This window comes from Malus domestica, chromosome 01, assembly GCF_042453785.1.
Source record: "Malus domestica chromosome 01, GDT2T_hap1".
Classification (NCBI taxonomy): Eukaryota; Viridiplantae; Streptophyta; class Magnoliopsida; order Rosales; family Rosaceae; genus Malus; species Malus domestica.
The window spans coordinates 22,829,252-22,852,686 of NC_091661.1; the positions used below are offsets into that span (position 1 = coordinate 22,829,252).

Below are 23,435 nucleotides of genomic sequence, written 5' to 3' on the forward strand. Positions count from 1 at the left end.
ATGAATTGTATATTGGTGTTACTTAGAAATCCGATATTGATGAATTATTTAGAAATAAATGAGTTAAATTGTGATTATGGATTCATAACCCGCAATGGAGCGTGGGCAATTTTGCTAGTTAGTTCTATAGAGTCTCATCATTTATGAGAGGATTTATAAGACACAATATGTTGTACTGTTTTTCATTTTAAACGTCTGGCCATAATATTTGTAAAAACAAAGGACAAGATATTCTTCTAATTTAATTGAAATAGGTCTTTGGACCGAGCCAGCAGAGCAAGTGAATACGTTGAAGCTTTTTGACTGGAAGTTTGGATCCCAGTCGTTTATTGCCTCTAGTGAAGTTACTTTAAAGGCTGATCAAGCAAGTCAAAAAAGCCACCAACTTTTGGGGTTGCCAAATTGCAACTGGTTACTAGATACAGCCTAATTTGACTTAAATTTAGAATTAATCTCTGAGCTATAACTTTAACCTAGTTTTCATCTGTTAATTTTGTTCCTTAAATTTAACAAAACATGGAGCAATGATCCATTCCGTTAACTTCTGTTAAAAAATGCAGAGCCCACGTGTCCGGTTAAAGATACCACATAGATAATTATGAAAAATAAAATTGAAATAACAAAGTTGAAGTTAACAACTCAGCACAGTAGGAAAATGCAAATTATAAAAATACAGAAGACTACCAAAGTTGACGGTAAGAACAGCAATCTGAATCAAAATTTGGATTTTTTTTCTTGCATAAAACACCAAGTCAAATCCAGAACACCAAGAATTTAGCATAAAGACAGCATCTCAGGATGAATAATACATTACTTCCTCTCTCATTTCTCAATATCTCGTCTCTTTCGGCCCCCAACAAGCAAATTGTCAACAGTACTCTCTCCCCCTCTTCAAGATGTCTCTATACCGGGCTCCCGTATCTGAATGGATGTTTTTGACAAACTTGCTTCAAGTTCATTTAACTCATCCAAGTCCAACTCGTCATCATCATCATCATCATCATCATCATCATCATCTTCATTATCATTATCGACGGGGACTTCAGAACCAGCAGCACTAGTAGAGGCGCTTGGTCCTCCTGCTGCTGAGTTGTCTTTGGCCTGAAATGGAACAGAGTCAAAACTCAGATAACAAAATAAAATGGAAATTGTCCATGTAAATGGGAACCATACAACAATATTTGAACCAGGTAATCTAAGAGTTTAAGAAAGCACTGTATACAAAAGCACATCCATAATATAAATGCTCCTTGTTTCAGAATTTTTGGTCCTCGGGTAATGAGTAAAAACAGTCCTTCAAAGTTATGATAATACTTGTCTGCCAAAACTAGAAAAACCAAAGCGGAGATTTTGGTTCATGAGTTACTGATTAATATTCTTTTTTATACGAAACAAACTTTTATTAATGAAAAAAATAGGACAACAAAGGTGAACCAAGTCGTCCACTACTAAGAATGTATGAAATTTTCTCTCCAGTGTTTTCACATCAACATTAAACTTCAATCTCAAAATGTCTTCATTTTCTTTGGCATATGTGAAAAGCGTGTATCAAGGTTAAAATCATGTTTTGAAGAAAATGGTTTTTATCCATATGTCCCGTAGATTCTCCCCATAGACTATCTACAAGTCAAAAGGGGACCACTCCTTCGAAACAGGAGGAACCTAAACTTTTGAAACAAATTAAAATGACCAGTTTTATAAGGTTTGACCTCCTTGATCACAGGAAAGACGGGGAGAACAAACAATAATTCATGGCCAAACAAAGGAAGTAACAAGTAGCGAAATGAATATGATCACATAAGTGAACTACGGAAGTTCAAAGCACCAGCCAACTAATAGAATTTTTGTGGCCTAAAATAACATGGCAACAATTAACATGAAGAGAGTGCACATACATGTAGGCATGTTAACGGTAAGAGCACAAGTTTACAGAGTCACAGATGCTCGCTTTACACGGTTCATGGTTAGAACAGAAGTCAGTCAGAGTATGCTCATAAGGCATGGAACAAGGCAACAGACAGAACCAGAAAGGGCTAAGAAAAACATAGTATAAACCCTTAAAAGGATCTTGATGCATGCATCTGTAATCAAAATTTTATGATCTCACCAGAAAAAAAATCTTCACACCATGATCTAGTATAAACGAAACCAACAAAGAGATACAATGTGAAAAACATAATGTGATAAGAACAAGGATTTAAAAAGGTCGTACCCAGTGCATAAGGCTCCCGCTTTACGCAGGGTCTGGGAGAGGTGAATGTCGGCTAGTCTTACCCCCATTTATGGAGAGGTGAATGACAGTACCAACAGAGAATCTTATTGGCTTCAATCACATAATTTTGGTATTACCTTGGCGAACTTATAAGAATGTTCAAAGATCCCTTCAACCCATCTTTCACAGCGTTATTACTACAATAACTGTCAATTCTGCAACCCCCCCCCCCCTCCCCCCACCAAAACAAAACCAAAATGCAATGGCCTGAACCCCAGCATTAAAATTATGTGATTGAAAAAGAGCAGATGTGGACTCTTATCTCTGTTGGTAAGCCAATGATTTTATTTGGCAGCTAAAAAGCATGCTGACTTGAGATACGGAAACCTCGCTTAATACAAAAAGGAAGCAAATTCACAGATAGAAATAATATTCACACAAGACAGTGATGAGAAGTTGGAAGTTAAATTTTAGCCAAAATAATACCAAAAGAACATACTAAGGCTTCACTGACTTCAAAATGGTATACTATTAGTCCATAAAATCAATTGCACGCATATACCAAAAGGACATATTACCTTCTCTTCAGAAGCCTCAGGATCTTGTCTTTGGTATTTTTCATATGCTTCAGCATCATCCACAAACACACTAGCATCCGAAAGAAACAACTCACGACCACTGAAATACAGGAAAACTTCAGTCAATAGCATAAAACAAAAAAATTTACAAAAACGCAAAAAAAATAAAAAGGAACAGAACCTCATGCGGTCATTCTTAGCCCTCTCTGCTCGTTGTGCAGCCAAGCCAGCCTCTTTCTCTTCAGTCTTTTTATTCCTCCATTGCATGAACAACTCAGTGGTCATTGGAGTAATCGTTGTTACTTTTGCACGCTGCAGTAACCAGCAGATGATCAACAGTAAGAATTAGATATACAAAACCGAAGAAATAAAGCTAAAAGTACCGAGGGATACTATACATATAGTTGCAAATGTACATAAGGTCTCTATCACAACACATGGATAAAATGAAAAAGTAAAGTCAACAAAATCAATATGATCATCACCTGATTTTCAATTTCATCCTCAATGGCAACTTTTTCAGCCTCTTCATCAAGAAGCGCCTTCATCTGAGATTTCAAAACATAACCAGGAGGAAGAGCATGTCTGTAGTGGCACTCTTTTCCACCATTTGGACAAGACCAAAACCAACCATACTGCTTCTTTTCCACTGCATCTAAGAAGTGTTTGCAAACCTGTACATATAGAAAGCCTGCCTTAGATTCATAACTACATTCAGAGATTTCACATTACCAAATGAATATGGCCAAAATTAGAAAAAGCATGTTATTTTCTACCTGTCACTATTTTTAATGTTTATATTTTCTCATCTCAAAGACAAAAAATAATTTCTCCTCTATTATTCTACAACTCAACCCAATTTAACTCACTAGCATAGCCTACAATAGAGAATCCAAACTAAATCCCAAATATTGTTTCACATTACAGATTCCTTACAAGAATGTCTTAAGTAACATTCAGCACCGCAAACAGCCAAACAGAGTAAACCAACAACTGAAATGAGTAAAAGTAAAAGTATCCATCCGCCAAATCTATCTACATAAGACATAAATTGATCACCTGAACTCTACATGTACTTGCATAAAGTTGTAACATACCCTATTGTCAATGACTTGTTCTTTCAGTTATCAGATTACGACATTAATGATTTAACTCTTAACATAACCCTTAGGATCAAGGATTGCAAAACTGACCTACATCACCTAAACTAGTATTAAAAGAAGACCGATGTCCCATGCAACTAAGACTGTGCCTCCCTCTTCTTTTTTTACTCCTCATGAAACATATTATTGATGTAATGGGTAATATGCCCAGAAATGCCTCCATATTCCATCCTAAATCATCAGAAACATTTAAAGGGTGGGTATGGAGGAAGGAAGGAGGGATAGATAGATGAATATCTAAAGACAGATAGAGAGCAACACATTCAAATGCAAATTACACTAAAAGCTTCTATATCAGATATAAAAAAACAATTTACGATAAGAAAACCGACATACAATTTCAGTGGGCTTATTCTGGTTATACTCATTCTTCTTTGACTCCACAACCTTTTCCAACGTCGCTTGATCCCAATCCTCCATAGTGTCTGAAAAATAATCAGTCTAGCATAAGCAAAACATGTGCGATAAATTAGCATCAGAACATTAAACAAGATATGTTAATCCCCTCACCTTCATCATCACGCTTATCACTGTAAATATCAATCTTTTCACCCTTCCTCTGGACATTCAAGTCATGCGAAAACTTGCACTTGAATCCCTTGGTACATTGCCCAAACTTGAAAAACTCGCATAATATAGACTTGGGATCAACACCTATTCAAATTCCCAATTCGATTACAAGCATATCAAAACCAATCCGCTATCGAACACAATATAATCGACCATCACCAAACAAAATTACAAAAAATGTGAGAGTTGCAGTACATACTAGTACTACATACCAGCTGGCACTTTCGGCTGACTAACAGCAACCTTAAACAAATCATTGAGCTCCTTCTCTTTGGCTTTCTCTTCCTCCTTCTTTTTCTGCAAAACCCATCAAAATTTGATAAAACCCAATTCCAACCCAAACACTAACTCCAATAAAAATAGTTAATTTACATTCTCAGCTAATTTTCTGCGTATCCAAACAGAACCCAATAGGGGAAAAACAACAGAGATATAAATCGGACCTTGGCTTTGGCTGGGTCTACTTTGGGCTGGACTGCCTGCTTGAGATTCTGGACGTACTTCTGGACGTTCTTGCTCTTGTTCTTGTTCTTGAGCCCGAAGGTTTTGTCCTCCACAACCTTCTGCTTCTTCGCCAAGTCGGCCTTCGATGCCTTTGGCGGCATGACTACGTCGATTCAACGAACAGACAAAATTAATGGAAAAAGGGGGAAATTTGAGCAACCAGTGTTTCCAAATTGAATAAAAGTTGTTAACTTCCGGTGGGGATTTGCTTAATTTTGAATCAGAGATGACGATTAGGGTTTTCGAGAGCCCTCTCTGTGCGCGAGAAGGAAGGGCGAGCGGAGGTCGAGTGAGGTGTTTTGTTTGGGTGACATAAAATGCCAACTTTGCTCGTGTCGAGTGCCATGTGTCAAAAGTCATCTCATAAGTGTTATAAATAGGCAAAATTTAGAGAGCTAACATTTGCTAAGGACATGAGCGAAGCGTGAGCAATGACGTAGCTATGTTAAGGACTATCTTGGGCTATATCCCAGCTAGCTTTTCGTAAAAAATTAAAATTTTACATGTAATTTTTATTGATTTTCGAATGTAGCCCATTATATATTTAATTACTAATCTTAATTCTTTTGATTTAACCATATAAAATTATATAATACAGTTTACAAACCATCTCTTTTTATTACATCATGTTTCTCATCACTTCTTGTACATGTACAAGTTTGGATTTGTTTGAATTTTAATACGTATTTGTTTAATAACGAAAATTCTTAGCTTACCTTGTGAAATTTTCTTAAGCTAGAGCACACTCTGAAAATTACAATATTAAGTTTCTTTGTTTATAAAGATTTAAATCTTTAAGCTAGCTCACCCAATGAAAATTTCCTAGCTGCGCTATTGGAAGCGGGTCCAATTTATCACACCGTTTAGTTTCGTAACTCTAACATAAAAGGATGGCAGGTAAAGAGAGAAAGATAGGAATATTGATATTATTGTTTTCACTTCTTTTCTTTTTGATGTGTATTGTGATCACACACAGAATGCTTTTTAAATAAAGCCACACCTGTGAAAACTTACAAAGGTGAAATAAGAGCTCATTAAAAAACCTCATACAACAACATGGTCACTATTCTAAAGTTTTCCTCACATTTGGCTAAAAACACGTAGGCATTCACTCCCACAACTTTTTTTTTTGAATCAAAAGTTTACTTTATTTATAACACAACAGATAGATTACATAAGAGAATGCCCAAATATAATAAACACACAAACAAAAAACATGGGCCTCCACAACTTTTACAACAAGAAGTTTGTTTGTTTGTTTTTTTTTTTTTTTTTTTTTTTTTACCTCAAATTGCTTTTAGAGCTTTGAAGTTTGAAGATGTCTAACTTCAATGTTCAAAATCTACTTAAGGTTTTTAAGCCAATTTGGTATGTTTGCAGACTCTAGACTTACGTACACCTGCGTTTAATTCTTATGGAGAAAATTTCAAATGTGTTTTGTAAGATAGAATGATTGAGACACGTATATTGTATGAAAAATGGAAGACGGAAACTGTCATTTGCTACTTATACAGGCAATTGCAGATGTCAGTCATTGTTTCAATTAGGGCATGTGATCTATACGATTTGGTTAACTTAACCAATCTCAGAAAATTGGCGTTAAAGCTATGTGACAGGGAAAAAACAATCAAGGAATTAACCATCAAAAGGATGGTTCCTGAATTATGTAGCAGCCTTGGGGGAGGGGGAGAGGATTTTTACAAAATCCAACATGGGCATTCTGTTATGATTACACCTGCTGTGAGTAGAGAATTTTTGTGGAATCAAATGGTAAGTTAAATGTCCTTTTGTTCCTGCACAAATTAATTTTCCGTTGCGTTTTTAAGATGACATTTTGGAATGACAATAACAACTCTTTTTTCGTTTTCTTATTTTTTCCCCTTGTTTTACAGATACGTATGGGGCTGGGCACGGCAATTTTAGGCAGATGTCAAGCAGCTTATGCATAATCTCAACGAGTTAAGTGAGAAACTCTGTTCCTTGTTAATGAGTAAATAAATGAAGTTAGCAGTGGCACACATCCATTATCTAGGTGCTATATCTAAGTAGTACCCTTTCAAGCAACACTTAAATTCAACATGCTTCTACTAAAAGCACTTCTAGCAAAGTATGCTTACGCACAGAAGGGTTCTATACTTCTATTGGATGCATTTTCCATGTCTAACAAAAGGGTTTTATTTGGATGATTTGCTCCATTCCTGTATTGAAGAACATCGTAGGATTATTAATTTTTTTTGTTTTCGTTGCCCTTTGTAACATCATCAACTCCCTTTTCTTTCAACTCTAAGTTTCATACTATACTTGGAATGATCCAGATCAGCTGCCTGCTTGTACACAAACAGGCTGCATTTCTTCCGAGCGACTTGGAACGGGCACTTTCATAATTTCTCCAGCAAGCATCTTACAACAGGTGAGACTGGGATTCCTGTCATGTTCAAATTGTTTAGCACCTACCTGTGTGCAGACGCGGGTGGGTGTAGCCACATTGGCTATGGCAAATTTCTCCCACTATGCATTCGAGTTGGAAACACTACTGGCACTACATTTAATTTAAAGTTGAATATCGCTTGTTAAAAAGAATCTTGAACCGTACACCATCGTGTCTCACAGAATATATGATACAAGAGTGCTTATGCATATTTGAACCACTTACAATGTACACTGATATGCATATATCATTAGATTCATTACCATACTTGGTTGTGGATACTGGAGATAAGTCTCTCACCTGCAAGTCTAAAAATTGTGTAGAACTTATAACTTGCATTTGATTGCATATTGTGTTACGAGTGAAATGAATTCTATGCGCGCTAAGAAGTTCCATCCCTTTTGTTCTTCTTGTAGGTTGTGGATAATGTAGAAGCGGCAGTGGACTACATTCTGTGGAGGAAAGGAACTTCTTAGCGCGGAGTTCATTTCACCCACCTGCAGAAAATTTACTTGTGATGATTTTATGCAGACTGTTTTTTGCTTGTATAGTTGTATGGCAGATATAAAATTGGATTGACCGTCTCTTCAAAATATAATTGGCAACTTGCATCGGAAACTTCACTATCATATATCGTTGACTTTGTAAAGGTCTTTGTAAAATTAAATTAAGAAATCTCGAGTGCTTTGCTTCTTGTTGAAGAATTACAAAATATTAATTTGACTTTGCAAAATATTTAATTTGAGTTTGAATCAGACAGGCAGGATTATACTAATCTTTGGTGGCATTATTTCCTGGATCTAAAAATCAGAAGGAGGAAAACTGCTTAACATAGTTGTTGATCGTCTGAAGAAGAGAGATTAATATGGCCGATGCTGTTGTTTTAATGGTGCTTGAACGGCTCACAGACTCAATCATTCCGGAATTGAAACTCTTGGGTGGAGTAGGTGATCAGGTTGAGCTTGTACAAACCGAGCTACAATTTATGCAAGGTTATCTGAAAGATGCAGATGCAAGTCATGGACATGATGATGATGGAGTACGCACTTGGGTCGCAAGCGTTAGAGATGCTGCTTATGATCTGGAGGATGTCGCTGAAGCTTTTGTCTTAAAAGTTGCAACAAAGAAGTGGCCTACTGTGCAGATAAAAATGGCTTCATCTACCAACCGCTGTCATTGAATGAAGATGAAAGTTGGGAACTGTTTGAGAAGATAGCAATGTTTCAAATGGAAGATACAAGTATGTTCTCTTCTCACACAAAGCTTTTATCTCTACTTTTCTTATTATTTATCAATTGAATAGGGATTATATCGTTTCATTTGACACTAGAGTTTGTATGGAATAACGACATATCAAATCACACCGCGGATTCAAGAATTTACTGAACCCTTGATCTAGCATAGAAATAATTTGTTATTTGTGTAGTTCCAATTTCTAGTTCCCGAGAAACATAGGTAGTTAAATGTTCTGGTTTTAATAGTTTCTCAGACCCTGAAATTTATGCAAAGAAGAAAGATCTAGGAATGAAGATGCTTCGACATTGTGAAGGTTTGCCATTCGCCATCACTGTGCTTGTAGGACTTCTATCTAGAAAAAACTCCGTTGATGAGTGGGATATGGTACATATGAATTTCTATGCATACATAAGGAGAGCCACTGACCTTGGACCTGAATACGAAGGTGAAGAATCCGGTGGTGTATTACGGTTATTGGCTTTGAGTTATGATAACTTACCATATCAGTTGAAACTATGCTTTCTCTATTTAGCCCATTTTCCGAAAGATTATGAAACACCGGTGAATAGATTGACTCAACTATGGATGGCTGAAGGTTTTGTATCATCAACATCCATGGAAAAAATGGAAGATGTATCTTACGGGTGCTTAAGTGAGTTGGTAGACAGGTCTATGGTTCAAGTTGGACAACATGGTTTAACAAAGAAGATTAAGACTAGTTGTCTCCATGGTCTTATGCGAGATTTGTTATGGTGAAGGCAAAAGAGTGGAACATTCTTCGTATTATCAATTACTCTGCAGCCACAGTAACCAAGGAAACAACGAGCGGTAGAGTTCAAAGACTTGCCATCTATTTGGAAAAGGAGCTTGATTTTTATTATCTAAACAGAGATGAAAGAGATAGACATCTTAGGTCTATGCTTTTCTTTGTCCCAAAACAGTTTATTTTGAACCTAAATTTCGGTCAAAGAGTACTACGGTCACTGTTAAATAGCTACAAACTTCTCAGAGTTTTGAAGTTTGAAGATATTTTCATGAGAAGAAGCTTCAAGTTACCAGGTGAAATTGGGAATCTGGTCCACTTAAGATTTTTAAGTCTAAGGAATACTAAGATGCAAGAGCTTCCATCGTCTGTGGGTAATTTGGTATGTCTGCAAACTCTAGATTTACGCGGCACTAATGCTCATTCAGGGTTGCTGCTGAAAGTGCCAAACGTGTTGTGGAAGATGGAGAAATTGAGACATGTGTATTTACCCTCGAATCCTCGATAATAAGAGGAGAAGAGAGACTGTCATTTGCCACTCATGCAAGTAATTTGCGGACGGTGGTCAATGTTTCAGTTTCGGCATCTGATCTGTATGATTTTGTTAACTTGACCAACCTTCGAAGATTGGAGGTAAGGCTATTTGACGACGAAACCATCGAGAAGGGGAGCCTTACATTTGACAATCTGCAGTCTCTATCAATGGCATCTTTTCATGATGGAGCGTGGAACGTAGTATTAAGCTGTCCTCATATATACAAGCTGCGAGTAAAGGGACGTATCAGACAGTTACCAGAAGACCTCTTGTTCCTTCCAAACCTCACCGAGCTAACACTCTGTGGAATTCATCACGATCGTCTCAAGGACGATAACATAGAAATACTAGAGAAGCTGCCAAGCTTACGAATGCTTTTCCTGGATAATAATGCTGCCCTCGGCTATTTTCCCGGACCACTTGTTTGCTCAGCAGGAGGCTTTCTTCGTCTTGATTTCCTTTCTCTTCACAGCTTGATAGAATTAAAGGAGTGGAGGGTGGAGAAGGGAGCCATGCCTAGTCTCTCCAGGTTGCACATTGAGCGTTGCTCGCCCTCGTTTACAGTTCCAGACGGCCTTCGGTATGTTACTACCCTCAAGGAATTAACCATCAAAGGGGTGACTCGTGGATTCGGTAGCGGGCTTGAGGAAGGAGGAGAGGAATTTTACAAAATCCAGCATGTGAACTCTGTTTTGATTACGGATTTTTTCACTTCCCCTTCACTTGAATATTGGAGGACTTAAACAGTTCGACTTTTCTGAATGACGAGCTTGTTTACCATTTTATGGGAGACACTTGATGTTGACATGCTTTTAATAAAAGCACTTTTAGCAAACTACGCTTATAAAAGAATTACGGTGAAGTTGAATGTATTTGAAGACTTCTTGTAAAATTGTTGATAACTTGAAGCAAAAATAGGAGATTTCTTTTATTCGAGCATGTCAACATTCACTCCAAATTTACAATTCACTCGACATAAATATCAACCCGTTTGAGATTATTTATATAGTGAGAGATGTCAAATCTAAGTGTTTTTTATCTGTCATCTACTGAAAAAAAAAAATAAATAAATAAAAGTTAGTGATTGCCTAATTATTTCCAACAGGACTCATTTGAGAGTACGTTTTTAGAAAATATTTTTTAATTCTATAATTTGAAATGTTTTTTTATTTTTAAAGAATCACTAGTTATATGCTTCTGTTTTTTTTCAAATTCACTTACATTTTACAAAAGATTGATTTCAAAAACATTTTCATAGAAAATGCTCTCATTCGTATTAAAACACTTTCAACGAGACCGAAGTTCTTGATATGTAATCACAACACAATATAATCACCGGAATCTTCCACCCAATAAAAACAAATAGACCCGCTTGTTACTTGTTACTGGAGAGCTCAAAGATTCTATGGAAGCTGAAAGCAAGGGTGTTGTCTCCGCACTCAAAGGGGACTATATTGTGATATCAGAGGTGGGACGAGGCTCTTTCTCCACCGTTTGGAAAGCCGTGCACCGGCAAAGCGGCAAGGTGGTGGCTCTCAAGCAGGTCCACCTTTCCCGACTCAACCGCCACCTCAAGAACTGCTTGGATTGCGAGCTCAATTTCTTATCCTCCGTTAACCACCCAAACATCATCCGCCTCCTCAATGCTTTCCAGGTTTTCAATCACCCTCCTCGCCTTTCAATTGATTCGATTATAAAAGTTTTTCTTGTGATTTTTATTGTGAATTTGTTAATTTGTTTTCGTGAAGTCAAGCTCATATGTTCGTTGTAGGATGAAAGCTGCATATTCATGGTGTTGGAGTTTTGTGATGGGGGAAATCTGGCTGCTTATATCCGGCAGCACGGGCAAGTTGAAGAACAGATTGCCAAGAGATTTATGCAGCAGCTTGGTAGCTTCTTAACTTTTTTTGCATCTTTACTTGTCTTCAGGCCGCTTTGATACTCCGGTCTGAATATAATCAAATTCTTGTTTTGGTTGCAGGAGCCGCGTTGAAAATACTACATTCGCACCACATCATTCATCGAGACTTGAAACCGGAGGTAAAAACAAGAGTTTATGGAAAGATGGTAACAAAATGCAATTAGAGATCTTGAAATCTATGCTAAACAATTGGTTTTGTTATACAAATTGAATGCATATTGATTGATTTCAACCTTTCGGATTGCATTGCACCCTTAATGTGGAATTGAATCGTAAATCTCTATCAGAATTCTGTAAATCGGCTGAATTGTTGTATTTTGTATTACTAGAACATTCTACTCTCTGGCACTCAAGATGATGCGGTGCTAAAGGTAGCTGATTTCGGCCTCTCAAGGTAAACTCTAGCAGAGAGATCCATATGCCGAAATTCATCCGCTAACCCAGTTTAGGATGTGTTTAGTATGATTTAAAGCAACCAACTGTGGTGGTTTCGTTCCTTATTAGCTTATCTTTGCTGCCGTGTACAGAAGTTTACATCCAGGTGATTATGCGGAGACAGTTTGTGGATCCCCGTTGTACATGGCACCTGAAGTTCTTCAGTTTGAAAGATACGATGGGAAGGTACGGTCTTGTCTATAACTTGTGTCATTTTCCCCTTTCAATCACGATAAATCAAAATTGACGGATTCAGTTTATAGGTTGACATGTGGAGTATTGGCGTAATTCTTTTCGAGCTTCTCAATGGTCGCCCTCCTTTCCCTGGTAGGACTAATGTTCAGGTACTAACTTCCCGCTTTTTGTCGGAAAAGGTCCTTTAGTCATGCTTGGCCAAATCTTTGATAAATATACTTTCCAGGTGCTTAAGACCATCAAGTCATCCACATACCTTCCTTTCGACGAAGTCATCCTTTCTAGATTGCATCCTGACTCTGTCGATATGTGTTCAAAACTGTTGTCTCCAAATCCAGGTTTAGCATTTTACCAGCCGCTCTTTCATATTATTATTGTACTTATCGCCAAAACTTGCTATACATTATGTTTAGCAATTCTCTGACGTACTGATGCACTACTGCAGTTAAGCGCCTGTCCTTCAGCGAATTCTATTCGCACAGTTTTTTGCAAGGTTTTTTAGAAGAGTTGAGATGTGAAATAATTACGGGTACACAAATGTTCTAGCACTCTGTACAGAAGATGATTTTACTGATGTGTATGATTCCCAATACGATAAACTGCACTAGAAGAGGTGTTGAACAGATATGTCAAGACCTCCAAGCTCCATGGCTTTGCCATGGATCGGGAGAAGTGCAATTTTACTGTTTTAGACTGATTTGGTAGTAACTGTGTAGAAATCATAAGTGAATACCGAAAGTCCGTTGATTCCAATAACTCTGAGTTACTTGCTTCTGTAAATGGACATGTTCATGATATAATAGAAATTGAAATCCTCCTACGAAAGCGAGACTTTATGAGTATTATTCTCGTTCCTGTCATGCATCAAGTAAAATTGATTTTGCAGGCATAGCTTTGATTCGTATTTTCGAATTTACACATAAAATATCATCAGGCATCAGCAAGCGAGATACAAAAGTCAGCTACATTTTATTTACGAGATCATTCACATGCACAGGCTACAGATCTCAGAGATTAGGACATAGCCAACAACGAAGTCAAGGATTCGCTTCCAAATTGCGGTTCGTGTACTCTACATTCTCACACACAATTTCAGCAGTGCTTGTTTAAGATTGTTTCAATACCGCCTTGAGCTATAGGGTGGTAAGTCTCGCGAGCGGCTGCAAACACCTGCTTGGCCAGAATCTTCCCTTCTTCATTTCCATTGCCTTCCACAAGAGCCCCGTAGAGGGAGACAAGGTACTTCTTCCTCCCAACTTCCTTCAAAGTTCTCTCCACCTCGCCCAAGTAGTCTTTGCAGTTGGAAGCAATGGCCAGCAGGAGAAATGTCACCTTCACATCATAATCTTTTGATTCTGCCAGCCTGAAGCGCGAGTTCAACTCTACAACCTGCAAATCAAGTCACAAGAGCTAAGAAATTAAGTAACTATGCGTGTCGAAGGCTGCTATGGAATCAAGTCGTAGAAAATAAGTACCTGTGAAGGTTCAATAGGCTTGGGGAGGTTCTCCAAGTAGAGTTCCCACTCCTGCCCTCTCCAGTCAGCAACTTCATCCTCCCCTGGCATCCTACCAAGCTTAAATTCATTTGCCATGGACACAATCTTTGCATATATGTTAGAAACCGGTTCATACGCATCAGGAGGGATACCAGTGCCCTCAGTCCACACCACTAAGTCAACCTCTTTCTCTATTCCAGGTAGGTTTGCCTTGAGAAACTCGAGAAACGTATCGGTATCAATTGACTGGAACTTGAAGGTGGCAATGTATTTCTTCAGAAACTCATCAAACGCAGGCCTTCCAACCTTCAGATTCCGAAAAACAAGTGCCGATCAGATCGTCTTTACAGGACAACATCTAGAAACAAAAGAAGTTACAACTTCAAGATACCTGACGTTCGATGCGCCATAGAAACTGGAAACCCTTTTCATAAGGGACTCGAGAATACACATCATCTGGATCAACTCCATCCTGGTTGGTTTTCAGCCTTGTGACCTCCAAGCTATCCTTGAACCTCTCCATTTCCTTGTGCAAACCCCGCCAGCCGATTCCAATGTTCAGTGCAGCTCGGTCCTCGCCTTGAACAGCCTCAACAATTCTCCTATCAGCATATGTCGTGAAACCCTGCAGCAATAAGTAAATATTAACACCCTGACATCAACTGCCAATGCTCATTAGTTTAAGCCCGAAAAGTTGAACCGGTGAATGTTTGAATGTAAATTCAGTACCTCATTCAACCAAAAATGCTCGTTAGTTTTGTTGGTGATCAAGTTCCCAGTCCAGCTATGAGCCAGCTCGTGCGCCACCAGCCGCGCGCCGCTGGCGTCGCCTTTGAGCACCGTCGGCGTCACGAACGTCATTCTCGGATTCTCCATTCCAGCATACGGGAAGCTCGGGGGCAGCACCAAAAGATCGAACCTTTCCCACACGTACGGCCCAAACAAGGCCTCCCCTTGCCTGATCATGTCCTCGGTGCTCGCGAACTCCATCACCGCCGATTCAAGCACCGCCGGCACCGCCTCAGAGTAAACCCTAGTCCTCGGGCCCACCTCCCGGAACCCCAGCTCACCGACGGCGAACGCGAACAGGTACGGCGGGATTGACTGCTCCATCACGAACTCCTCGACGACCCTGTCCTCAGAGCACCACAAGGCGTCGCCGGAGACCAGCGCCGACCCCTCGCCGGCGATCGGGTCGCGGCGGGAGACGTGACGCGCGGACATGACGGCGGAGAGCTGGCGGGGGACGTTGAGCTTGGCCGCGTAGCGTAAACGCGCAGCGGGAGTGTCCTGGCAGGGGAAGACGGAGCGCGCGTGGATGGCGTGGCATTGGGTGTAGACAAACGGCAGCGTCTTGTTAAAGGTCTGGGGAGGGGAGAGCCACTGGAGGGCGGAGGAGGAGGGGGAGGTGGAGTACAGTATAAAGACGGAGGCTGCGTTGGAGAGGGTGAAGGTGAGGTGGCAGCCTTTGATTGGGTCAGGATGGGAGATGACGTAAGAGAGAGGACGGGAGGGTTTATGGGGATCGATGACGGAGTGGACTGTGAGGGCACGGATGTCGAGGGAGAGTGGGCCGGAGTACGGGGCGGGGAGGGTGAGGAGGGCGGAGGCGTGGATGGTGGAGGAGGGGAAGTCGAAGAAGAAGGAGAGGGAAATATGGGTGGCGAGTGGGTGAGTCGAGTCAGTGAACGAGTGAGGGTCGATGGGCGCCATCGGGAAATGCTTGGGCTTTAGAGCGTGGAACCGGAAACGGACAAATAAGGAATTTAAATAGACAGAGAGCAATAAACAATATTTCTTCAGTTTTCTGGTTATTATTTTGGCTATGTCTAGATGAAATTTTAAAGGTTCGATTCATTGATTGAGTGAATTTGATAGAATGAATCCGGAGATGATCCATTTTCATTATTTTGGCTTTGCCTTTCAACATTCTGGAGGGAGAAGAAAATCGTACACCGGCATGTATATAGGGTAAAGTTTTAAGATTATTTACTAAGAATTTGATACTTTTCTTTTTCTTTTTGAAGTCTCAGATTCTTTCTTAAGCGTGAAAATTCGGCTATGGATAGAATGACATTCCTAAGTAAATAAAGGAGTATAACTTTTTTCTAAAGTGGTGAAAATTCTTGTACGTTTCGAATGACGTGTATCAAATAAACAAAAGAGTATAATTTCTTTGTAAAGAAGTAAAAATTCTGCCACGTTTCAAAAGACATGTACTGAATAAATAGAAAATTGTAGCTTATTTCTAAACTGGTGAAATTTCTGCTATATTTTGATTGACATTCACTAAATGAAGAAAAAATTATAGGTTTTTTCTAAAGCGATTAAAGGGTATAAATTAGAAAAGAGTGTGCTATCCACACATCATTTTTACTTCTCACATATATCTGGTTAATTTCTGTCATTTGATCTTCTTCAATTCATTTGATCCGACACTCGAAAATTAGAAGGATGTGTGAGAAGTAAAAAAATGTGTGTGGATATCTCACCCTATTAGAAAATCTCATTTTTATTGGGTTTGTGAATGACTCTTTAATAGATAACACTAGAAATTTGCACCCGCGCGATGCTGCGGGATTGAAAATCATATGAGACATTTTGCTAAACCTTATCATGAACGGAACAAATTTAGATACTAACAAAAAATATAAAAATCCATTTTTTCAAAGTGCAAAGAAAGAGAAATTGTTTATTCAAAAAGTTGGACCAATGATAAAATTACAAATGCAGTATTGAGTATATCAGTCAAACAAAGCTTGCCACATGCTAAACAATGTTGAAATACATCATTAGCTTTTTCAAGTGTTATATGCCATGAATGTAATTGGATAACAGACTTGTTCCTAGCTTGAGGTGCTTCCAATGGAAAATTGACCTTTCAAGTGTTATATGCCATGAATGTAATTGGATAACAGACTTGTTCCTAACTTGAGGTGCTTCCAATGGAAAAATTGACCTTTTGTTGTACTCTCTTGGACAGTTGTGAATACAACTACAAAAATAATAAAGACAGCCAATGATTCAAAAAAAAATATGCATAAAAAGTTCAAAATTGAGTTTAGGGAGGGAGGGAGGGAGGGAGGGAGAGAGGTGAGGTCACCTTATAACCGGAGATCAAATGTATTTTTTTCCTATTATTGAGGTGGTAATTCGACTTGTGAAATTCTGAAATCAAACATTTAAATAAAGTTTAATCAAAATTTAGTACGAAATGTTAATTAGAAATGTGTTACAATGGAAGCAAAAAAGATTGAAACTTGTCTAAGTGATGTGTACAATTTTACCATCTGTTTGTGAAAAATATACCGATGTGACATGCCATATGTTGGTCTTGCCTTCTTGAAAGTAATATTAGTCGTTGATTGCCAGGTAGCATAAATCTGTACAAAATTTTATAAATTATGAGAAAAATTATTATGTCAAACTTGTGTGCTAAAAAATAATTTTTTCTATATTGACGCAAGTTATGATTTTAATTTGTATATACCTTGGTGGAGTAATTCTGTGTATGAGTTTCTTATATTCATCATCCATGTTATGTGAAAAGCTGATTCCAAGTTCTGCAGAAAGTCACAAAAAAATGAAATATAAAATTGGAGCAAAGATTCAATTATACAAATTTACACTTCTAAACACATATATATATTTAAATAAAGAAAAATTTGAATAAAGAGGCACTAACATTCCTCGATGACATACTCCTAACATATGAAAAACATATAATTTTAAACAAAAAAAAGGTACAAAAAATACCTCAACAAATCGTTTGAGGTGGATGATCACAACATTTTCTCTTCCCTTTATCCTCATACTCTTTACCCACGTTCATGCATGTACAATGCTCAAACACAACCCAAATTAGTTCAAAGGAAATATGCACAACCCAAGAGAAATTAATTAATTCAAATAATTATTCACTTCCTCACAACCCAAATTAATTCAAATGAAATCTGCACAACCCAAAGTAAGAGATCAAACGAAATATGCACAACCCAAATGAAGAGATCAAACTCTAATTCTCTCAAAAAAGCCATTATTCCTAATGCCACCTCTCTTTTTGGCACCCTATCCATTCTGTCAACAACCGATACAGAAACAAATAAGTCCAAAAACACAAATATACCCAAGAAGTAAATGTACACAACACAAATCAAACCAATCAGATAACTTTATTTAAATAGACCAAAATGAGTAATAAGTCATTGAACCCTCACTTCACCATTCTAAGCTTTTCCATATCTATATGAGGGTAGAAATTCAACCCTCACTACTTTCTTTTTTGAGAGTTCTGCATACTAATTGGAGGAAACCAAGGAATTCGAAGCTTTTCCATACCTCGGCTTATATTTTGAGGGAATTTAATGTGTTCTTGGAAATTGGTAAAAGCGATTGTGGAGGAATAGGGGAAAAGTCCACTGTCTCTCAAGCTCTCCCTTTGAACTGCTGTAAAAGAAACTCTCACATCCACCATTCCCCCTATTCCAATTCAAAAAATTTATATTAAAAATTTTAAGAAAAAACTCAATAGAAAATCACTAAATAATTCAATAAATTTGGAATTTTTGTTATTTTCCTAAATAAAAAAAGGTGGAAACTTTACCTGAGGAAGTGAAAGCCAAGCTGTGACGAAAGCAAGGCAGATAGTGCTGCAGATGCTATGGAGGGACAAAATCAGAACCGATCCGATTGAATAAATTAGTCGGAAAACTCAGGATGTGATCAACTTGTTCGTTGCCGAGCTGCATCCACACAAAAACCAAACAAATTATTCCCAACATCCCAAATCCCAATAACAAACAATCATACAAAAAAATCGCCAATTAGATTCAATAGCTTACCACAATGTCATGTGACGAACTCTGATCACTGTCATCGATCTTCATCTGCTACCAAAGCCCATACAAAAAAATCTCAGGAAAATGCGAGAATTCTTGAGAAACTTCAAAATTTTGGGCGAAGATGGTGTTTTTTCCCGATTTTGTTGGAGGGCTCGAGGGTTTTTGGGATTTGTTGGTTTCAGGTTGTGTTGGCCCTAAAAACTACAAAGCCTACGTGGCACGCAGGCCGAGTAATCTATAAGCTAACTACGTCCTTCGGTGAATGCGGGGCGTGCCAACTCGTCGGTCGAGCTCGACCGAGGAGTAAATTTGTTGATGTTGCGTTGGGTACGCGGCTGACTTCTGCGTCTTGCGATTGCGGCCGAGGAAGGAACACGTCTCGACCTCTTGGGCCCTCGAACCTGAAGACAAGGCTACTATTTTTACGAAGTTCAATATCAGATTCGGCTTTCAACATGCCGAATGTAATAACTTGTAACACCTCACTTCGCCGAGAAGGCTGATGAGATGACCTCGACCAATAAGGATTCAGAAATCCTTCTCGACCGGGACTTGGATAGGTAATCAATCGTTCTCGCCGCAGTGCTGTTGATGCCAATGGAAGATGTGTTAGCGAAAAAAGAAAATAAAAAAATCTCAAGGTGTTGAGAGTTTGCGCAAGGCAGTTGTGTGTTGAATTCCAGGTCCTTTTCCGTTGCCACTGCATCTGTATTTATAGCACTGAAGTACTTGCTCTGCAAGGTCAGATGATGTTGCAGAGTTTAATTGCAATTTTAATTCTTGAAGTTGATTCGTATCAGAACCCAGAAACCAAGGCTATCCTTCAAACTGAGCCGTGAGATTTGTTCCAAGACTTTTCAAACTTATCAGTCCATCTAGGCTTATCACATCACATTGTCAAAAACCTATCCGTAGCCATGCTTTATCCCATTAAGATTCCCAAAATAACCTACATGCTAGGCTTTGAATAATATTTATCTAAACAACCATCCATTATCTATATATATATATATATATATATATATATATATATATATATATATATAATATTGTATGTGGTCTAGGCCATCAGATATCACGCCCTCCATCAATCCGCTTTATATATATATATATATATATATATATATATATAATTGGTAGTCTTTCACAGGGCATGGACACTAACCCCATCATCAATTTTTATGATCTGACAACACCAACACCACAAGTCATCAATCTCTACTGTCGTGCATGCATAATAAAAAGATAATTCACCATTAAAAGATAATATTATGATTAAAATCGCAATGTATCTTTCAATAATAATTATCTCAACTATCCTATCATCCAACGGTTGAGAGCCATGTTCATCAACGGCTTTGATCGCACGAACCGATAGTGTAAAATCGGGCCTAAACAGGTTGAGATAAAAGGGAAGCAAATGGAAAAGTTATTGAAACATTTGAGAGAGCTCGAGAGATCTGAGAGAGAAAAGAACATGCTTGCACCATCCCCAACACTTGCTTCCCCTCCCAGATGGTTAACACGCGTACATCCAGCCTCATTTCCTTCCACAATAACCAACACGCGTACAATGGGGGTAAATACGTGATTTCACTGTATAACAGAGGAAAAAGGCTGAGAATTAGGTAGCAAATGAGGGACAATTTCGTCAAATCACTGTTAATGAACAGTGACTTCAAACTGAGTTTTAGTATATATAACTAGTTTTTAGTGCCCGCGCGTTGCCGCGGGTTGTGAAAAGTTGTGTTACAAAAGAGGAATACCAATAATAGTAAAGACATTGGAAAATCATTATACATAAAAGATTAAATTTGGAGACCATTAAGATAGATATTACAGTTATCCATTTGATTGTAGCAGTTATCACATTGTAAAATTAACTGTCAAGATTAACCATGATCCAAACGCTTATAATCCAATCTAGTAAGTCTGTCATTAACTATCTGTATAAACATTTTACCCTGAGGTTACAACAGCAAAGAAAACAACCAAAAGAATTAAAGAAATGAAAAACTATGTCGTCAGCTAAAAGAAAACACATTTTTAACTGCTATTAAACATGCTGCAAAATCCATCAAATTTTTTTTAGCTCCACCAATACTTTTCCAACTACACATAATTTATGTTCATACTTAGCTAAACACAACTGAATTAAGAGATACAAATTATGAACGAAGAATCTGTGCAAAATCTGTAACAGTGCAAAAAGACAAACATCATCAACTGGAATAAAAAATTATACATAATTAACCTAGCAGATGAAACCACGCTCATTAGAAAAACGGATAAAAAATAGTTTCAACACATACTCCAATTGGTGCTCTGATTTTTTCCCAAAAATTATAAACAAATTTTAGGAAACATTAAATTTTTGTCAAAATCCAATCACTTTTGTAATCTCCAGCCAAACACGACAGACACATTTTCATCTGCTATTCAAACAACTTATTGATCTATTAACTGCCTTATCACTTCTGAATGATTACCATCACAAAAATGTTTACCTAATCCAATCTATTACATCCATTGCTCAGCATTTGTATAAGCATATTAACCTAAGATCAAAACAACAAACTGAAGAACCAAAAAAATAAAACAAACGAAAACAGCGACATCACCTAAAACGAAATACACTTTGATGTCACATTCAAAGAACCTGTAAAATGTATTAATAATAACACACACTACACGTTGAGAGAAGTTAATCATTTTGTGTTTCAGCAAACAACAATATTGTGTTTCAAAATGATTCAACATTAGGTAAGAAATCAAGACATTAATCAATCTCAGCACAAAATGCCAACACCGTTATTGGCTACATGAGATTAACTTGCACTCTGTTGAGGCAAAAAGAAGAGAACAACGGTCATGCATCACCGGCACAATCGAGTCCACAATCTGAAATTTTTGCAATCACCCATTAAAGTGTGTTTAACTATTAAAACAAATTCACTGTCAAATTTTTTTAATTTGCTGCAGGTTCATTTTTGGATAATAAAATTTAACTTCATTTTCTTGCCTGTCAATCGATCTTTACATTTTTCAATCACTCAGTTTTTGTTTTTACATAACTTGGAAATAACACAAATTTCCTTCAAATTAAATCAAAGAAAACATGAAAGCATTAAACACAAACAAAATACAGCATAACACAATTCTTACACCACAGGAAAAACCAAAACTCATCTCTCCAAAACCCTTGAAGGGACGAAAGGAAAACACTCACCAATAACAAACACGGCTTGCAAACCTGCACACAAAAGCACCAAACAACTAAAAATTAGTTTGGGACGAAACCAAACAAAAAAAAAAAAGAAAAATTCCAGACTCAACCAGAACGAAGAACCATACCCAAAAACCCAAGATGGTAGCAAAACCCCCAAATTTCCAAAACACAGCTGCAAACAGGAAACCCATCCACAAAAATGAAAAACGGTAAGGAACAAAAAGAAATACCTAATATGAGAAAGGCAAACAACTAACCAGGAGAATCCACCCTTTATAGATAGAAAAACCTTCGAACCCAACCAAACAACCGAAAGAGCGCAAACCACCAGTAGTGTTTTTTCCCAACAAACTAACACCACGCTGCTAGACACAAAGAAGAAGCAGTGGCTGGCTTAAAACGAAAACCGGGAAAGATTCAAAATCGGAAGAAAGCGATTGGCAAGAGCGGGAGAAGGAGAGAAAATAACAATGAAAAATCTGAAGACGAAAGGGAGAAAAGAAGAAGAAAAGTAGGTAGACCAGCTAACTCCGATGACCAACACCTGTCCACCATTATGAAAACAAAAGGGAGAAAAGAAGAAGAAAAGCACGTAGACCAACTGACTCCAATGACCAACACCTGTCCAGAATGGGCAAAATAGGGTTTTTACTGTGCGAAAAACTGAAGAGAACACCAAAACAGAGAAAAAATGGAGGGGCAAAACGGTCCACACACTGGTCATCCACAGTGACCAGGGGGTTTGAGTTTTAGTATATATGATTTCCTTAGCATAGATCTTTATTTTATTTTATTTCCGAAGAATTTTTCATGGGCTCCATATCATCTAATTTGTGTTGTTTACGTATTAGGCTTTAAAATTCATCGTAGCGTGTTGAGAATATCAATCCACCCACATAAAAAAAAAAAAAAGAACTTTGATGTACTTATAAGTAATTGGAACCTTATATTGCCAATTAGTTTTTGTAGACATCGAAATTTCTATAAATAAATGTTGACCGATAAATCAAAGTTTCAACACTCATGTATTACATAAATTTTACACGTAGCGTGTGTCTAAACAAAAAATCGAGAATCATCGGAAAAGTCATCAAACATGACACGTGTCAACACCTGGCAGAAACGACTTATTTCATCTGGAATATTATATTCAAAATTAGGCTTTAGAAAATTCTATAAATAGAAGCCAAATTCATTCATTTGAAGGGGGAATTGATATTAGGCAAAAACCTTGAAGCTCTGAAACTCTGAAACTTCGAAGCTCTCAAGCATCCAGGTTCCCGAAGAATCAAGAAAGCGTTTTTCGTTCTTTGTTCATCGTTCTTCCAA

General features: G+C 37.8%; 4 protein-coding genes and 2 long non-coding RNA genes across 6 annotated transcripts; 2 read left to right on the top strand and 4 right to left on the bottom strand.

The window, feature by feature from the left end:
- Positions 1 to 710: 710 nt before the first annotated feature.
- On the bottom strand, positions 711 to 5,379 carry LOC103433097 (zinc finger CCCH domain-containing protein 11-like). Its single transcript, XM_008371323.4, has 8 exons — positions 4,967 to 5,379; positions 4,736 to 4,820; positions 4,464 to 4,607; positions 4,290 to 4,378; positions 3,276 to 3,464; positions 2,972 to 3,102; positions 2,791 to 2,890; positions 711 to 1,101 (listed from the first exon to the last, which is right to left on the bottom strand). The coding sequence occupies exons 1-8, from the start codon at positions 5,126 to 5,128 to the stop codon at positions 892 to 894; spliced, it is 1,110 nt and encodes a 369-aa protein (XP_008369545.2). The 5' UTR covers positions 5,129 to 5,379; the 3' UTR covers positions 711 to 891.
- Positions 5,380 to 8,320: 2,941 nt separating this feature from the next.
- Positions 8,321 to 10,732, top strand: LOC103433197 (probable disease resistance RPP8-like protein 2). Its single transcript, XM_029106247.1, has 3 exons — positions 8,321 to 8,627; positions 8,945 to 9,359; positions 9,883 to 10,732. Exons 1-3 carry the CDS (start codon positions 8,321 to 8,323, stop codon positions 10,730 to 10,732), a joined length of 1,572 nt encoding a protein of 523 aa, XP_028962080.1.
- A 481-nt stretch (positions 10,733 to 11,213) lies between these two features.
- Positions 11,214 to 13,365, top strand: LOC103433104 (serine/threonine-protein kinase ATG1t-like). The gene is made up of 8 exons (XM_008371332.4): positions 11,214 to 11,643; positions 11,761 to 11,878; positions 11,971 to 12,029; positions 12,240 to 12,304; positions 12,438 to 12,531; positions 12,609 to 12,689; positions 12,767 to 12,878; positions 12,986 to 13,365. The coding sequence occupies exons 1-8, from the start codon at positions 11,395 to 11,397 to the stop codon at positions 13,084 to 13,086; spliced, it is 879 nt and encodes a 292-aa protein (XP_008369554.2). The 5' UTR covers positions 11,214 to 11,394; the 3' UTR covers positions 13,087 to 13,365.
- Positions 13,366 to 13,490: 125 nt separating this feature from the next.
- LOC103433188 (leucine aminopeptidase-like) lies at positions 13,491 to 16,034 on the bottom strand. Its single transcript, XM_029100613.2, has 4 exons — positions 14,766 to 16,034; positions 14,428 to 14,661; positions 14,016 to 14,342; positions 13,491 to 13,929 (listed from the first exon to the last, which is right to left on the bottom strand). Exons 1-4 carry the CDS (start codon positions 15,747 to 15,749, stop codon positions 13,633 to 13,635), a joined length of 1,842 nt encoding a protein of 613 aa, XP_028956446.1. The 5' UTR covers positions 15,750 to 16,034; the 3' UTR covers positions 13,491 to 13,632.
- A 674-nt stretch (positions 16,035 to 16,708) lies between these two features.
- Positions 16,709 to 18,266, bottom strand: LOC114824200 (uncharacterized). The gene is made up of 5 exons (XR_003772389.2): positions 17,793 to 18,266; positions 17,527 to 17,599; positions 17,324 to 17,419; positions 17,140 to 17,204; positions 16,709 to 17,031 (listed from the first exon to the last, which is right to left on the bottom strand). It is a non-coding gene; the product is annotated as an uncharacterized lncRNA (long non-coding RNA).
- A 3,612-nt stretch (positions 18,267 to 21,878) lies between these two features.
- Positions 21,879 to 22,364, bottom strand: LOC114824202 (uncharacterized). Its single transcript, XR_003772390.2, has 2 exons — positions 22,232 to 22,364; positions 21,879 to 22,130 (listed from the first exon to the last, which is right to left on the bottom strand). It is a non-coding gene; the product is annotated as an uncharacterized lncRNA (long non-coding RNA).
- Positions 22,365 to 23,435: the final 1,071 nt, after the last annotated feature.

Coding starts and splice junctions, on each gene's coding strand:
- LOC103433097 (XM_008371323.4), bottom strand. CDS start 5,128: ATGCCGCCAAAGGCATCGAAGGCCGACTTGGCGAAGAAGCAGAAGGTT. Junction 4,608..4,735: donor TCAGCCGAAAGTGCCAGCTG/GTATGTAGTACT, acceptor GAATTTGAATAG/GTGTTGATCCCAAGTCTATA. Junction 3,465..4,289: donor AGAATAAGCCCACTGAAATT/GTATGTCGGTTT, acceptor CTATATGTACAG/GTTTGCAAACACTTCTTAGA.
- LOC103433197 (XM_029106247.1), top strand. CDS start 8,321: ATGGCCGATGCTGTTGTTTTAATGGTGCTTGAACGGCTCACAGACTCA. Junction 8,628..8,944: donor GGCTTCATCTACCAACCGCT/GTCATTGAATGA, acceptor ATAGTTTCTCAG/ACCCTGAAATTTATGCAAAG. Junction 9,360..9,882: donor TTAAGTGAGTTGGTAGACAG/GTCTATGGTTCA, acceptor ATGCTCATTCAG/GGTTGCTGCTGAAAGTGCCA.
- LOC103433104 (XM_008371332.4), top strand. CDS start 11,395: ATGGAAGCTGAAAGCAAGGGTGTTGTCTCCGCACTCAAAGGGGACTAT. Junction 11,879..11,970: donor GAGATTTATGCAGCAGCTTG/GTAGCTTCTTAA, acceptor TTTTGGTTGCAG/GAGCCGCGTTGAAAATACTA. Junction 12,690..12,766: donor CTGGTAGGACTAATGTTCAG/GTACTAACTTCC, acceptor TATACTTTCCAG/GTGCTTAAGACCATCAAGTC.
- LOC103433188 (XM_029100613.2), bottom strand. CDS start 15,749: ATGGCGCCCATCGACCCTCACTCGTTCACTGACTCGACTCACCCACTC. Junction 14,662..14,765: donor AGCATTTTTGGTTGAATGAG/GTACTGAATTTA, acceptor TTATTGCTGCAG/GGTTTCACGACATATGCTGA. Junction 13,930..14,015: donor AGCCTATTGAACCTTCACAG/GTACTTATTTTC, acceptor CTTGATTTGCAG/GTTGTAGAGTTGAACTCGCG.